The following is a 15,418-nucleotide window of genomic DNA, read 5'->3' as shown; positions in this document are numbered from 1 at the left end:
GAAAGAATATAAGAAAGAAACCAACCCCTAGAAAGTCTCTGACAACCCCTTTCCAAAAACATCCAAATACAAAAACTAAAATGTATCTCAATAACCATAACTAAATACCATAGTACATCCTTCCTAGTCTAAGACCATGCAATGAAGGATAATCAATCTCATCCTACACCTAGTTTCCATTGTGATGGATCTTAGAGTCTAAGAATAGAGAGAAGTTATGAGAGTAGGATTAGAGGCAACATTATCCATTAAATTTCTCACTAAACATGGATTTTGGATGGTAGAAAGTCATCATCTTTTAATTGTTGATTCATAATCAGAGTCCCATTTCATGTCGGAACTCATATTCTTGATAAAGAAATTCCCTAGAGATTTGAGTAAAGTTTAATAATTGCTGAAAGATATTTTGGATAGATTCAATTTTCACGTTTAAATTTGATATTCTAAGTGTTTTGTTGTAAAACAGGAATATTTATGAATAGGTGTATTATGGGAATATGAAAGTTTTAGAAATAAATTTTAAGATTTACATAGTTCAATAATTGTCCCCTAGATAGAATCTTTTCTCTGTCATTATTTATACCAATGTGGCATTATGGAAAAAAATGAGATTAGTACAGCTGACAATGCTTTGTTGCTTTGTTGTATTTTTCAACCTCATACAAAAATAAGGGTCCAAATTGGATGTTCTAAGTCAACGGCTCATTGACGGACGTAGTGTGGGTCTATACTAGTTTTTTATGTTTTGCATGTAATATGAGGATTGTATAAGATATCCTGAGCTCAAAACTCATCAGATTACCTTCATGGATGCATTTTAAGTTCTTTCTATAGTGAAAATCACTACCACTTCAAGCCATTCTATAAGATATATGAATCTTTGAGATTCATATAGGGGTCATGACATAAAATGCTTACAATTTTAAAAGTCCATTAAGTGTTACCAATAAACCTGAAGTAAATACTAAATTTTCACTTCACAATATACCAAAGTTTAGATCATATTAAAATTAGATGACTTATTTTATGAAGAAATCATCAAGATTTTATCCTTTTGTGGATGAATAAGTAGGGACCATCAATAATATGGTGTTTTCTCTATGAGTGAGAATGTTTTCATAATTTTCTTCACAATGTTACTTTTTAGAATGTTTTGGTTCCAAAATTATATATTACCTGATATTCTCCTCGCATCATAGTTATTTATATAATATTTTTTCTTTTATTTATTATGGACATATATATTCATGCTTTTTCAGTAAGAGAATTTCAGAAATATCCAACCCTCCCTTCAAGTGGATCTGGACCTTGGCCCCTATTTATGCAACACCAACATGACCTACTACAGGAATTTTATAATGCACGATATTTTCAGTCTTGGACAAAATAGGATGGCCCAGATGGGACGTTCTAAGTCAAACACTCATTTAGTTACCATGATGGTTGTGGTTTAGAATCTATTAGTTTCTTGGCTATGCTGCGGACAAAACATGGAAATATAAAGCAGATATTAAATTTCCACTTTGCAATGCACCGAAGTCGTAACCGTGTTGGAACGGAATGACGTTTTTTACGAAGAAGCTATCAAAATTTTATCTCTTTGTAGAGAAATAAATGGGGAATGTTAGAAGAGGCTGAAATAGATATTTAATTACAACTTCCCAGTATGCCAATGTCATCACTGTATTGATCCTAGATGACAAATTTTGAGAAGAAACTTACCAAAACTCTATCCCTTGCGGGGAGCCAAATAGGGACCATCATCGCTATGGCATTTTTTACCCAATGAAAATGTTGTTGTCATTTTTCTTTTAAACTAAGATTTTGAAAAGATTTTGAGCCAATCATAGAGCGTGGGTTTGGATTGTATCTTTCACGCTAAAGGATGATTGTTCCTTTTTCACGACCTTTGGCAGTTGGATCGCATCCCACGCATCCATCATCCGTGGCCTGCAAAGATCACAAAGCAGCTATGACGGTAAATTCGTGCCAAAGAACATGAATCTTTCTTTCGAGCGAAAGATACCATCCAAATCCAGAGTGTGAGTTATTTAAGATGAGTCTTGACTAATCCTCCCCGGGATTAGAAAAAAGGGAAAATAGATTTTATCTAGGAGACCGGATGAAGCTAGTCGGTCAGCGCTATAATGGCCCCAAAGGCGGTGAAGTGAGCTCCAACTCCGCCGCCTGTCATCTAGCGGTGGAGAGCGCGGGGGGGACAGGGCGAGCGATAAAAGAGTAGAAGGGGAGAGAGGCGAGCGACGAGATCGCCTCTCTCTTCTCTCACGCCTCCGGTGCCCGCTGTTCCTCTCCTTTGCCTCCTCCTCCGCCGCGGCCGAGCGGCGTCCTGCCTTTTATCAGGAGATCTAGGGTTCATCTAGATCTCCCTTTCGGAGGCTTTTGCGGGAGCTAGGGCTCCGGCGTCGCGGCGAACGGTGATCGGAGCGTGAGTTCTGGGGGTCTGGGGGATCTTGGAGCGTGATCTTGAGATCTGGAGGGGGGTTCCGGCGAGGCAGGGCTCAGCGAGGACGTGTTAGGTAAGAGCGTGAGATTTCTTTGCATTCCTTTGTTTATCCAGGTTGCGCTGTTTTGACTGAGGGTTCCTCTGTCTATCCCGCTTTAGATTGGTGGTATTTCGCGCTAAGGTTTTCAGCGCAAAATTTTGCCTTTTTTTTTTTTAATCTAACATTCTTCTTCTTGAAACATTTTTGGTGGCGGTGGCCGGATTCAGCCTTGTCAACAGGACTGATATGACTTAGTTTTGCTTATTCCTTCACCAGTTTTAAGTTTGCTGAAGATGTTCCCTGTTTTGCGGTTTTTCTAGCCCTCTAGACAAAATATTCATTTTGCTGACATGCTTCTGCCTAATTTCTATGTGCTTGCGCTGTTTGGCACTCTGTTGGCACTGACACCCCCGAATTCCTTCAGATTTTGGAAACTTTTTGGTTGTTTCTATTGTTTTTTGGTGCTTATGATGATAAGATGGACGCTTTTTGCCAGTTCCAATAGACGATTTTCATCACGGTGGATTCTTGTTTCTGTCGATGTTTGTTGGAAAACGAGTTAATGGTATGTTTGTTTGCAAGGAAATGAAAAGTAAAACTTTTCCATGGAAAGACGTTTTTCGGACATCTAGTAAACGTTTCATGAATTTGTCAGTTTTCTGTTAAAATAAATGTGAAAAAATTTCCTTTTTCTAAAAGAAAACCAGTTTTCATGCAATTTTCCTTGCAGACGAGCATTCCTTGAATAGAATATTGCATGTCTGAGGTTTATAGTTATAACTAATCTACATGGTACAGATCATTTATGTTTCCCTCTTTCTTGTTAAGTGGCTGTCATTGGCACCTGTAGGTAGCCATGCTGAGAAGTCTGGCCCTCAGAAGTTAGATTAACATTTTGGTGTTTTCATTTTATTGGCAGTTGTAATTAGTTAGATTTAAAGTAATTTAATTATTTCCATCTTGTCAACCATACGAATATATTTTGTCATCTAAGCTTAAAACTGGGACAATCATTTTATGTTTCTTGCTTTTCGCACAAGATGCAATATTTTGTTTGTCATGTTAAGCTATCATACTAAATCTGATACATGTGGTTCTTCCTTGTTACAAGAATTGAATATTTCATGTTTTATACATTCTGCACTAAGCATGGCTTTTCATCTTAAGGTGTTGATTCAAGCGATTTGTACCCAACATAGCTGCAGATGAAGTTTTCTGCTCTCCCTAGGAAGTAAAAAAAATTTCATCATATGCTCCCTAACAACCGATGAGCATATCCCTTTGAGTTGCCACATTTGTTCTCTCCATGCCAACTATAGCTTAATTAACCAACTACGATTTATTACAGATTTTATTAACTTGCTGTCTAAACAAATGTAATTCTTGAAGAAGCTTCTGTGCCATCACCAGGTTGTAACTTCCTTCAAGAGCGACTCATTTTGTAGTGCTTTCCCATATAGGCAAAAGATAGTAGAATTATCTAGTAACAAGATATGTATTGGCTGTTTTCTAAATTCTAATTTATCCCTCTTCATTGTGTAAATTGATGCATCCTGATTTACTCTTTTCTGCTGAAGAAACTCGAACCATTCTCTTAGATACTGTTTGTATGAAAACTTGTACGATCTGTTTCCTTTCATTGATGCTCTTTTATATGCTGTGCGATCATGGCTGCCAAGTTCCAACTTTTTCAGAAATTAAATTTTTTCTATTGTCCAGGAAACAACTAAGATGGAGAATTGCCCTCGTAGATTCAGTGCCATTGGGAAATTATTTGCCGAATCCACTCCTGATACAAAATCAAGATTTTGTCAGGCTGGTGATTTTCCATCTCCTGGAACTGCAGTCATATGTCCTGAACCTCGTCGTGCTATTGGTGTTGCTTGTGTCATTGACAAGCTTGACAGATTCAGTTCCAAGTCAAATGGGTGAGTTACGTGAGAAATACCGTCTTCATTTTTGCTTAGTTTTTTGGCTACATATACGGTTTTTATCTTATAAAGGCAGCAGCACACGGTTCATGCGAGCAATAACAATTTCTCTCTCTACTTGTGCCGACCTTTTACAGTGTGCATATGAACTATTTTGTAATTTACCTGCTGTCTATGCAATATATAATTTTTCATTTGTTAGATAATAGTTTACCACTTTCATGTTTTTTTTTTTTTTGACTTTGGCTGAAGATTTCAAGAGCATTGTGCTTTTTGGCTAGCATTTGTTCATCTTTATAGGGTTTCCAACTACCATCAATTAAAGCAGTATATTTTCTCTTATTCAAATCGTTAAGCTATTGTTGTCTAAAAATTGCTAGCAAACTGGCATAACTAATGCATGTTAAAGAAAAGGATTCATATTATAAAACAGAATTTAAGAAACAAAAACTTTTTAAAAATAAATTTGAAGAAAAAAGTTTTAAGGTCGAAGTACAATAGAATGAAATAAGATAAATTAAAGTACCAAAAAAGTAAAAAATTAAAATAATATCAAATAGAATGAAAAACAAAACACCGTATGAAATAAACAAAATATAAATGAAATATAAGTTAAGCTGTATTAATAAATTAAAAGCAAAGTTAAATACAAATAGAAGCATATGTTATGACAAATGTAGGGTTCTAGTAATAACAATATCTCCCAATCCCTATAAAATTTGTAATGATGAGTACTAATAGGCTTTTGCCCAATTTGGCCAAGAATTAGATTGGTTTGGAAACTAAATAGTGATTTCTATAAGAGTTATTAGCCATTATAGTGGAAATGGTGGGTGGCATTATTTGCTTAAATTAATATTCAATGGGGGATTAAATGAGTTGAGACAGACCTCTAGCTTTGGTCAATATTCAATGATGGCAGCTCGAGCTTGTCATGAGCTAGCTAGTTAAATACAAATAGAAGCATATGTTATGACAAATGTAGGGTTCTAGTGTATCTCCCAATCCCTATAAAATTTGTAATGATGAGTGCTAATAGGCTTTTGCCCAATTTGGCCAAGAATTAGATTGGTTTGGAAACTACATAGTGATTTCTATAAGAGTTATTAGCCATTATAGTGGAAATGGTGGGTGGCATTATTTGCTTAAATTAATATTCAATGGGGGATTAAATGAGTTGAGACCGACCTCTAGCTTTGTTTAATATTCAATGATGGCACCTTGAGCTCGTCATGAGCTAGCTCGACCGTACTCTAGCGCAGCTCATTAACTCTTGAGCTAGCTCAAGTTCGTTTCATATAAGCCCAATTAAATGAAGAAAAGGAGTAAGTAGTATAGGAAAACAACTGATGATCTTGGCTGTAGGAAGCAGTGGCGAAGGGAAGGTCCTGGGGAGTGGTTCAGCCAACAGTGAAGTGAAAGGGGCGATGAAGATGAAGAAGAAGGTCTGATAGTGTGTTTAGAAGATTGAACAAGGTTGATAACAAAGTAGGTTTCGAGTACAAACTTGAGGTTGTAGAGAAGGTGAATAAACTAAAGGAACCACCTAAACTTGACCGCTCTCTGGTCAAAAGTCAGGTCTGATTGGCCTTGGATCAGGAGTGAGGAATGAGGACGTAGGGTCATCATTGGGGGAAAGTGGGTTGGGGATAACTGTTGTTCCAGAAAATGGGCATGGCGGCTGCAATGGCAGCTATAGATTGGAATTGCCATCAAATGGCCTTTGGTGGGTTGGCATCAAATGGCCTTTGGTGTGTTGGCATCAAATGGCCTTTGATGGCTAACAATGAGTGATATGGCAGGCCTGAGCCTGATGCGACAACTAGTATGGTGAGCGTCATAAGCTTGTAGGAGGCTGGATCAGTTTATAAGTTGTGTTTTAAAACTTTTTATGGATTAATAATATTATGATGAAGCACCATGACTTCCTCTCCCTCCTTACAGTGAATCTTTGAGCACATTGCTTTTTTAAGTAATGGCATAATGTTGTGAGTTGTGACTTTATGAGAAAACAATTAATTAGTTTGACAAAATTATTGGTGCAATATAAGTAAGGTTTGGTCATATTTAGTAGTACTAGTTGAATCTTAAACTAGAGGCATGAAATTTATGCAAACATTATCCATGAGATGCTTAGTGAGGTAAAGTGCTGCTATCTATTTAGTAGCCTGTCATTGAGCTCAAGTTGCCCACCACGGTGCTTGCCATCTCTTGCACCCCATGAACCGTTGAACACTATGTGGTGGCCAAATGCTTTTTTAAAGTGTTAGGGCTAGCAAGGTTTCTCTTCCTCCCAGTTTGCCATAGAGGTCAATCCCATCATATCTCAATATAATAGTTGAGAGAGATTTTATCTTCTATAACACTCTATAATCTACTCCTATCCTTTTTGGTTCATTATCCAACTTCTAAATGATGAAACAAGAGTAGTGCCCCAACCAATGATGGATTGTATTTATCAATTTACAAATGGGAGATTGCTATCTTCACCACGCCAAACACTAGATCATCATCTCTCAAGGCTTTCTTGATATATAAGGATTTATTTGGGGCTTACATACAAATAATAGTTTTAAAATATTTAATTATATAACATCTCAAACTTATTTGATGTAGTACTCTTCCTTGTTTTCAAAGTTGCATGCTAGCATGGCAGCATCATAAAATGCAAAATGCCTTACTATCTTCACTTGAGTTCGATCGATTTCATTTCATTTGCTATCAGATTCCCTCTTTGGAGAGATTTGCCAATTTTCCTTATTTTGGTGAAATGGGTTTGATTTATGAAATCCAAAATTGTTTGTAACATTACTAACTCGAGATTAGCGGAGGAACTTAGAGGCAAAAGGAAGCGACACTTGAAGCTATGGTCTCACATCCATTGTTCACCGAATTTTCTAATGATGCGTAACCACGTACCCATCCACATCCAACCAAGGAATGCTAAACTGGGTTGAATTGGCTGGTTCGGTGCATAACAAATAGGACCGATCGGGACAGGCATGGTTCGAGCTGTATATTTGGTTTGCTCCCCTCCCCAACTCAGGAGCATCGAGAGAACGTGAGAGAGTGCGCCCCCCTCCCCCGCTCCCCCGGCACTTGGAAAAATTGTGAGAGTGCGAGAGTACCCTTCACTTGCAAGCACTGCACCCCCCCTCGATGGTCTGCCCTTCTGCCGATAGTAGGTCCCCTCCCTCCCCCTCCTCCCTCCCTCCCTCCCTCCCTCCCTCCCTCCCTCCCTCTCTCTCTCTCTCTCTCGCATGCTCTTTGGGTTAGGGTTTGCTGAGGCAGCCCTCCCCCTTCCTCCTCTTTTAATCCTCTCCCTCTCTCTCTCTTGTGTGCCCTTAGCTTAAGGTTAGGGTTTGCCGAGGTGGCTCTCTCTCGCCCCCTCCCTCTCTTCCATCTCCCTCTCCGAGGAAGGGAACGAACTAGTCCTCTTTTTTTTTGTGAATTTTAAATTGAAGTCGGCAAATCATATGTTGGCTTCAATTCAAAATTTAAAAATAAAAAAGTCCGAAAAGGACTGGAATGGCACGGTACGGATTTGTATCGTACTGTCTCGCTCGTCCACAAGTACGGGTCCCTGTACCAGTTTTTCAGACCTTGCATCCAACCAATGGTCATTATTGTAACTTAATCCATAGGATGATCTCATATTCATTGCCCGCTACAACACTTGAGGCATCCTTTCTGATCTTACATCTCCTCTCACCTCATTGTGTCATTTTATGCCTTACACCTTGTTTTAGCTTTTGTCCACTTCAATTTCCTTTTGGGCTGTCTGTAGTTGACGATGAATAAAAAAGAAACTTCCAAGATGCAACGCATCTGTGTCCATAGACTGCAATAACCAACAAAGGTATATAGTTCATCTATGCTGTCTCCAACAAATTAATTATTAACGACATTAAGTAGCTTGCTTGGTAATATTTCCATTATCCACCTCTCTTTTCTCTAAATGAGTTGCCAATCCTTTGACAACGTGTTTATCTTCGATGGACACCTTATTTTAAACAAGCATTCTTTCATATAATTCATCAAATGTACTTCTTAACTTTTATCAACATGTTCTTCCTAAGAAACTCTATCTTAGTGGAATTTTCACATTTATCCAAACTTGATTATGTGCCAGAAAGCAAATGCGAATGATGAATAAGAGACTGAAGAGATATCCTCCCTCTTGTGGATTCTATTAGTTGTGCATGTTACTTATTGTAGAATTAAAAGATCTATTATGGATTGGGAGTTGGAATTGTTGGAAGTTGAGCTCACCTTGCCTTCAAACTATTCAGAAGTCCATAAGCAAACAGTGACCATGGGTGAGACTTTGGTCCTGGGGCTTAGGGGATGCTAATTTTGGATGCACTAGAGCATGCTGAAATGTGGAGTGCTATTGGTGCGGACAAAGTTGACTAAACACATCCAAGAGTTAAGCATATGGTCACATGCTTCCTAAGTTTGACATTGGAACTGTTGGAAGTTAAGCTTACCTTGCCTTCGAACTATTCAGGAGTCCATAAGCCAACTGCTATCATGGGTGAGATTTTGGTGCTTGAGCTTAGGGGACACAAATTATGGATGCATTAGAGCATGCTGAAATGTGGGGTGTGACTAGTGTGGACGAAGGTTGACTAAACATATCCAAGAGGTTAAGCATATGGTCGCATGCTCCCTAAGTTTGACATTTGTTTGTGCAACTTCAGGTGGGGTAGGATGGTGGTGTTGTTGGAGGAAGGTGAAGGTGCTGCAACATAGAAACACTAAACAAGTTAGGAAGAAGGTGTCATTGTGCTTGAGAAGTGAATAAGTTACATCACGAAATAATGCTTATTTGGAAGGCATTACTATACTCGTGGTGTGAATAAGTTCCGTGGTGAAACAATGTTTGCACGGAAATGCAAGAAAACTAGAACCTACTTAACAAGGCTTATTTAATAAATTAATTTGAGAGGAGGCTATTTAATTAAATATTTCAAAATTAGTATTACTTTAATGAAAATGTTGCTATTATAAGTAGATATTGTTATTATTATAGTAGTTTTAAATTGAGCTAAATCAAGTCGAACACAAGTGAGCCTATCATAACTTGTGTTTGTTGGTTTACAATTTAAAGCAGGCTTATTTGAGCTAAAATTCATGCAAAATAAGAGTTTTCTCATGATCGAGTTGCTCATTTGAAGCCTATTGTTTATTGTATGAAAAAACAAAAATTGCTTTATCACACCACTCCCATCCCTGCTCTAGTCCCTATACTCAGAGAGTGAGTCGATACATGGTCACCCATGTGATCTCATGTAAAGTACTAATCCCCAACTACCACAAGGGACTGGTGCTCTTAGTGGGGAGTGGTGTTGAGAAGCTGCACTTAATAAAATATATTGTAATTTGTTAAACCACGAGAAAAGTTGAAAAAAAGGGCCAACATGCATTTTTATATTACATAATGGGCATTAAATTGTCGATGACTCGGTTTTTTTTTGGGTAAATTGGGTGGTTCATACATGCCTAGTATGAATACATTTCATAAAGTCAGAAAACAAAATATCGCTCAACACGATCGGAACATCTAAAGAGTTGGTCTAAAGAACACCACCTAAGTGCTTTGCTACAAACGAGGCAACCTAGTCCGCCGCACTGTTACCTTCGTGGTAGACATGCCTGGCCAACCGATGACTAGGTTGAGTGGCAGGGATGTGTCAACGGTTTGCTGTTGTTGAACTGAGAATAGGCTGGAAGCCTAACATTCTTCTTTCCCAAATCTTGGGTGGGATTTTTGGTGTTTTAATCCATGCGAGCCATTGTCCTGTAACCTACCAAACTGAGTGGGAGATGATTGCAGAACCTTCTCTCTCTTCTACTTGCTTTAGACATGTTCTTTTTTTCTAAAGTTTTTCAATATAAAGGTAGGTCTACCTTAAATCTGATTGCTTCAAACTAAAGGGAAGAACAAGATGAAGAGGATGACATTCCCCCTTCGCAAATATGCTGCTCTCCTGGTTTGCCTAATTGAAGGAGGATTCCTTCTATCCTAGAATTGGTAGGCCCTCTTTTACCCCTTATCCTCTTCCTTCGCTCCAAATTCTCCAATCATCAACCCTCTTCTCCACCTCCAATTACTTTGGCATCTTCATCAAACAGATTTGATTGGATTTGGTTGATGGGTGAGGATGGGAGATCATGTGATTTAGATCTTTTGCCTCATATTTTTTCTGTTTGTTTTTGAGGATCTGTTTGGTATCACTTTTTTTCCTATGTTTTATTTTTAAAGTGAAAACACGAATTCAGATGCAAGAAAGATGCCCTTATTTTTATTTTTTTATTTTTAAAAGTAACTTCTATAATTTATAGAAAAAATAGAAGTGAAATCTTTTTACTTTCATTATTTTTAAGAATAACTTTTTAAGATATGAAATCATATCAAGTCTGATTTACATATCAAGTCTGATTTATTTCTACTGTCAACGACTACTACCTTGTTGCTTCCATCCCACTTGCTTCACCAAGAAGTTCCTCCCTCTTTGCTCCCTCCTGCCTCTTCCACCCCACTGTTCTCCCAATCAACAGCGGCTTCTCTGTCAATGATAAAAACAATGGTGTCGTCAACAATAACAAAAACATTCCATGGTGGTACGAGAGACTGAGAGCACGTGAATGTCAACGGCTATGCTACCCTTGCTAGCATTTGTTCGACGGATATTTGTGAGATGGATGATGCAGAATCGATACTGCAATTAATGGTGTATCTCACATATCCTCAACTTGATCGTCGGTGGCTGTATGCTTAACATCTAACATGGGAAAGTACTGTAGAGAGATTTCCTATTTTGGCTTACCGAATGTGTTTTCCTATTTTTTTTGTGAAAAATAAAAAAAATTAACAGCGACTACCAAACATGTTTCTGCTGTCAAAAATTTAGGACAAAAAAGGAAACATATTTCCTATTTTTCAATTTTTGGAAAAAAGGGAGAAGTGACAATGATGCCAAATGCAGCCTTAGTTGTTGTTCACTAACCCGATGAGCAGGTCATTACCATCTAAATTGGGTAGTTTGGGCTGTTGGACAGCTCAAGTCAAATGAGTCGGGTGGTCTTCTTTAGAATATGGGTTTAGATCAACTTGACCTGCAATGTTTGATATGTGACAGGTTGATCAGGTCGACTGGGTCTCTAAACACTAAACCATTAACTTATTTGGAATTGTTTAGTAATTTTTGTTTGTGTGAACTGACAAATGCACCCTTATTATTTGGTTATTTTCTTGTGAGATATTGTTATTTACCAATCTCTCATGTGGGGCTACATGGCCTAAGTGAATGAAAACCATAAAAGTGAAATATAAAAACAAATATTGGAGGATCTTGCAATCAGTTCGAAAGTGAGGTATCTGTGACAGCTAAGGTATCTGTTAAATATAAGTTGGTTAATAGCTTGTTCTTCAGAGCAACCAAGCTCTTACATTAAAATTAAAAGTGGATGAACTAGTGTTCATCTTTCTTTAGCTGATAGATGAAAGCTTACAGCTGCATCATGTAGTTTAAACTGTAATACGATTTGAACTTATCACAGAGTTTATCTGTTCTATTATTAGGATGTGACTGCATGAACTTTTAGTTTTAAATCCATTTCTCATTTTACTGCAGCATGTTGCCGGTGCACAAAGGGGACGATAGTCAAGAGATCTTGGATATTATACTGAGCAAGGTATTGTACCTTTCTCCAGCTAGTATATCCTCTCTACTTGTATTAGGTTACATAAAAATCTGAAGAACTTTTCTACTTCTCTATTAGGATGACTATGTAGGTGATTCAGATGCAAGCAACCAAGTGGAATTCTTCTCTGGCTCACCTCCTGCACGCACAAATAACCCTATTGTCCGTGATGCACAGTTTATTAACCAGACGGTGCCATTAACTACTTTGGCACACCATCATGGAATAAGGCCTTCAGCGAAGGTGGAAAGAGGCTCCCCATCGTGTGGATCTTCATTTGGAGGGAGCCCCAAAGTGAGAATAGAAGGTTTTACCTGCTCTGCGTTCGCCTGACCTCAAAGGTCCTGAAACTGTGAGAGACTGCTATTGTAAATTTTCCCCTCACCAAGCATGGGGGGCATTAAAGCCCCCCATGCATATCTTTCTTCACCTGTTAGCTGTTCAAAGCGTTCGTCCCTAAATCTTTACGTATCAGTGGTCATTGCAGGGAGTTAATGTTCCCAGTAGGATGTACAGAAGCTTCCTCCTTTGTTGTTTTAAGCCAAATGAAACTCTTCATAGAATGTAAATATGTACAGAGAAACAAAGACTATCTTTTTTATTTTATTTTTGTACAATCCAAGCATCATTGGAGTTTGCCGCTCTTGCTTGTCTTCCTCTGCTTTGACGTCAGTCCATTGGTCTTGATCTGGGAAGGCTTCAATCGACATGTTTGGATTGAGGTCGGTATTGATTTGCTCCATGTAAAGATTCCTCTGCTTCAGCGATTAGCATCAGAGGATCTCATGGATCATTGTATGATGCAGCTGGAAGCTGCAATACAGACAGGTCCTTTTCTGTGTCATGTTATCGTGTTTGAGTGTTGCTTTGTTGAGAAAGTTTGGAAAGGTCAAGCTACAGGACAAATCAAGGAATTGGCATCAGTTAACATGAAGGCCAGTTTAGGAAGTAGATGATGATTGGATACAGTCCGGTCAAACTGGGGATAGGAGGGGATCAGTGATTCCCTTGGTTTTCTAGGACTGGGTGAATTCCTACATTTTATTCCATCTCCTTTTATAAAATAGCGAAAGATTTCTTAATTAACAAAAAGTAATTATAAAGTCGAGGGCAATGTTTTCATTTCATTCAATCAAATGTATCGTGTTTATGCTACAGGCTAATCATGATATGGCACATAAATTGTTTATTCAATAAAAAAATCTATTTATCACATCTTATTCAAAGATAAAGACAGCTTATTCTCAATTTGTCGATCCATTTACCAAATTAATGTATCCAAGGGATATAACTGAGCCAAGTTTGATGGATCCAAGGACTAATCAAGCTTGGGTTTGAAATTAATTTTTAGTTTGAAAGTTGAGATTAAGCTTGATTTATTTATTATTATTTTGAAATCGATTTCTAAGTTGAAACGAGATTATTTGATTAGCTTGAAAATTCTAAATCGAGCTAGAAATAAAATAAATTTAGTTTAGTTCAAGCTTGACTCAAATCCGAAATAATATCTAAGGGATTCTAAAATTAAATAAATATTGAAATTTCTTATATAGGCAGGTCTAATTCTACTCAGTTTGAAATTAATTTGGAGTTTAGATTTGCAGGTTCATGGTTTGTTCATTTTGCTTCAAACCACGCCTGGAACTACGCTGTTTTCGAGCTGAGCCTGAGCCAAGCTTGAGCTGTTCAGATCATTTAACAGCCCTAATGTGTCCCGAGTCATATGAAGGTGGAAAACTACATTTCAGGGTGCCAGTTTTAGTGGATGAGCGGCGCAAGAATGTAACATCGTTACATCACATCGTGGACTAACCAAATGAAAGGATTTCTCAATGTTGACTCGATTGAATTTGGCTTTGCCTTTGCCTTTGCGTATACCCTTTAGATGTCCGTCGAGCCCTACATTGGGCTTTCCTCGGGAACAAATTGGTCCCTGTCAACTTTTTGGTAGACTTGAGAAAATTTTGTGGCTGTCACACAAGTGGGTTTCTGAAGGATTTGTTTTAGATGACTATAAACTATCTCCTGCTATAGATTCTTAGGTGAGAGTCATCTTACAAATATAAAACTACAACATTCTCCAAGTCTAGCCATGATAACCTAATCACCAAAGAATTTTGTGGGAGAAACTACACATGTTTCCAATAATCTGTTAACCTACATTAGCTCGGCAAGAAAATATTACCTAGGCTGTCAGTGTTAACCGGCTAGGTCCTGACCCAAAACAGATATGGTTGTGCTGGTTTTGAGTTGAAATATTAACCCGTTTCCTCAATCGTGCCCTATTCAATAATTTACTATAAATTAGGTCATGCTTGGTTTTGGTTATTTTGGCCGCCGGTGCTCATCGCCGAGCTCTTCCTCCAATCCCCCGCAGTGGCAGGAGACCATGGCTGGAGCTCCGGCCATTGGGATGCATGATTTTTGAGGTTAAAGTGGGCCGGAACCCCTGTTTTGAATGGATTTGGTGTTGCCGGCCACCAGTCGCCGTGGGCCATCAGTCGCTTGTTGGCCGGCCATTGGTCCTTGACCTTGGGTGTCACCGACAAGCACCCTCTTCCTCTCTCTTCTTTCCTTGGCTAGAGAGAGACATTGTTCTCTTTTCCTCTCTCATTTCTCTCTCTTTTGCACGTTCTTTCTCTTCCTCTCTCTTATTCTCTCTCTATAATATTTCTCTCTCTTGTTTCATAGCCAGACACGTTAATTGATCTAGGTTAACCATGCCATTAACAACCAAACCTAGTTCCTTGATTGAACTCGAACTAAGATTCTCTCTCTATTGTTATTTTTGGATTGACCCTGGTGAATAGCCCTGATACATAGTCATCGGGCAGTGCGTCAGCCCCACCTTGGCCTCTGCCAAACACTATTAGATTTGATTGCCTCGATCTTTATCGAACTATTTATGCCCTAGTTCGAGCATGATTCAATGAGTTTCACTTTGATCGAACCGACCAGGATGTCAGGTACTCGCGCCTCGTCAGCCCTGTGAGGGTATTGGAATTAGGGTTCTATTCTTGAAATAATCATGATAAATGGGTGAGCTGCACATCATCTTGCAGCAAAGTTTTTCAGAACTGCTGGTCTGCTGGCGATATGTTACTAATCACCGTATACGACCTTCAGGACAAATCATGTGCCAACGTATTATGCCCATTGGCAGAGTCCTCAAAATAGCCAGGTTAAAATTCATATAGTTTTAGATTCTATATTCTAGTTCTAAAATCATGAGGTGTCAAAATTAATCGATCAAATCCATAATAAGATCATATA

The 15,418-nt window shown here is 38.4% G+C and overlaps 1 protein-coding gene across 1 annotated transcript; it reads left to right on the top strand.

Annotated features, from left to right (window-relative positions):
- Positions 1 to 2,079: 2,079 nt before the first annotated feature.
- Positions 2,080 to 12,788, top strand: LOC103723742 (uncharacterized). The gene is made up of 4 exons (XM_008814763.6): positions 2,080 to 2,537; positions 4,224 to 4,432; positions 12,076 to 12,136; positions 12,224 to 12,788. Exons 2-4 carry the CDS (start codon positions 4,236 to 4,238, stop codon positions 12,476 to 12,478), a joined length of 513 nt encoding a protein of 170 aa, XP_008812985.4. The 5' UTR covers positions 2,080 to 2,537; positions 4,224 to 4,235; the 3' UTR covers positions 12,479 to 12,788.
- Positions 12,789 to 15,418: the final 2,630 nt, after the last annotated feature.

This window comes from Phoenix dactylifera, chromosome 12 (assembly GCF_051530095.1).
Source record: "Phoenix dactylifera cultivar Ajwa chromosome 12, Ajwa_hap1_PhDact_Kaust_v1.1, whole genome shotgun sequence".
In the NCBI taxonomy this organism is placed as follows: Eukaryota; Viridiplantae; Streptophyta; class Magnoliopsida; order Arecales; family Arecaceae; genus Phoenix; species Phoenix dactylifera.
Note: the sequence above shows the minus strand (reverse complement) of the source record. Positions and strands in the feature narration are given on the sequence as shown.

Excerpts from the sequence above, each read along its gene's own strand:
- LOC103723742 (XM_008814763.6), top strand. The coding sequence starts at position 4,236 with ATGGAGAATTGCCCTCGTAGATTCAGTGCCATTGGGAAATTATTTGCC. Across the intron at positions 4,433-12,075 it reads TTCAGTTCCAAGTCAAATGG|CATGTTGCCGGTGCACAAAG; the intron begins GTGAGTTACGTG and ends ATTTTACTGCAG. Across the intron at positions 12,137-12,223 it reads TGGATATTATACTGAGCAAG|GATGACTATGTAGGTGATTC; the intron begins GTATTGTACCTT and ends CTTCTCTATTAG.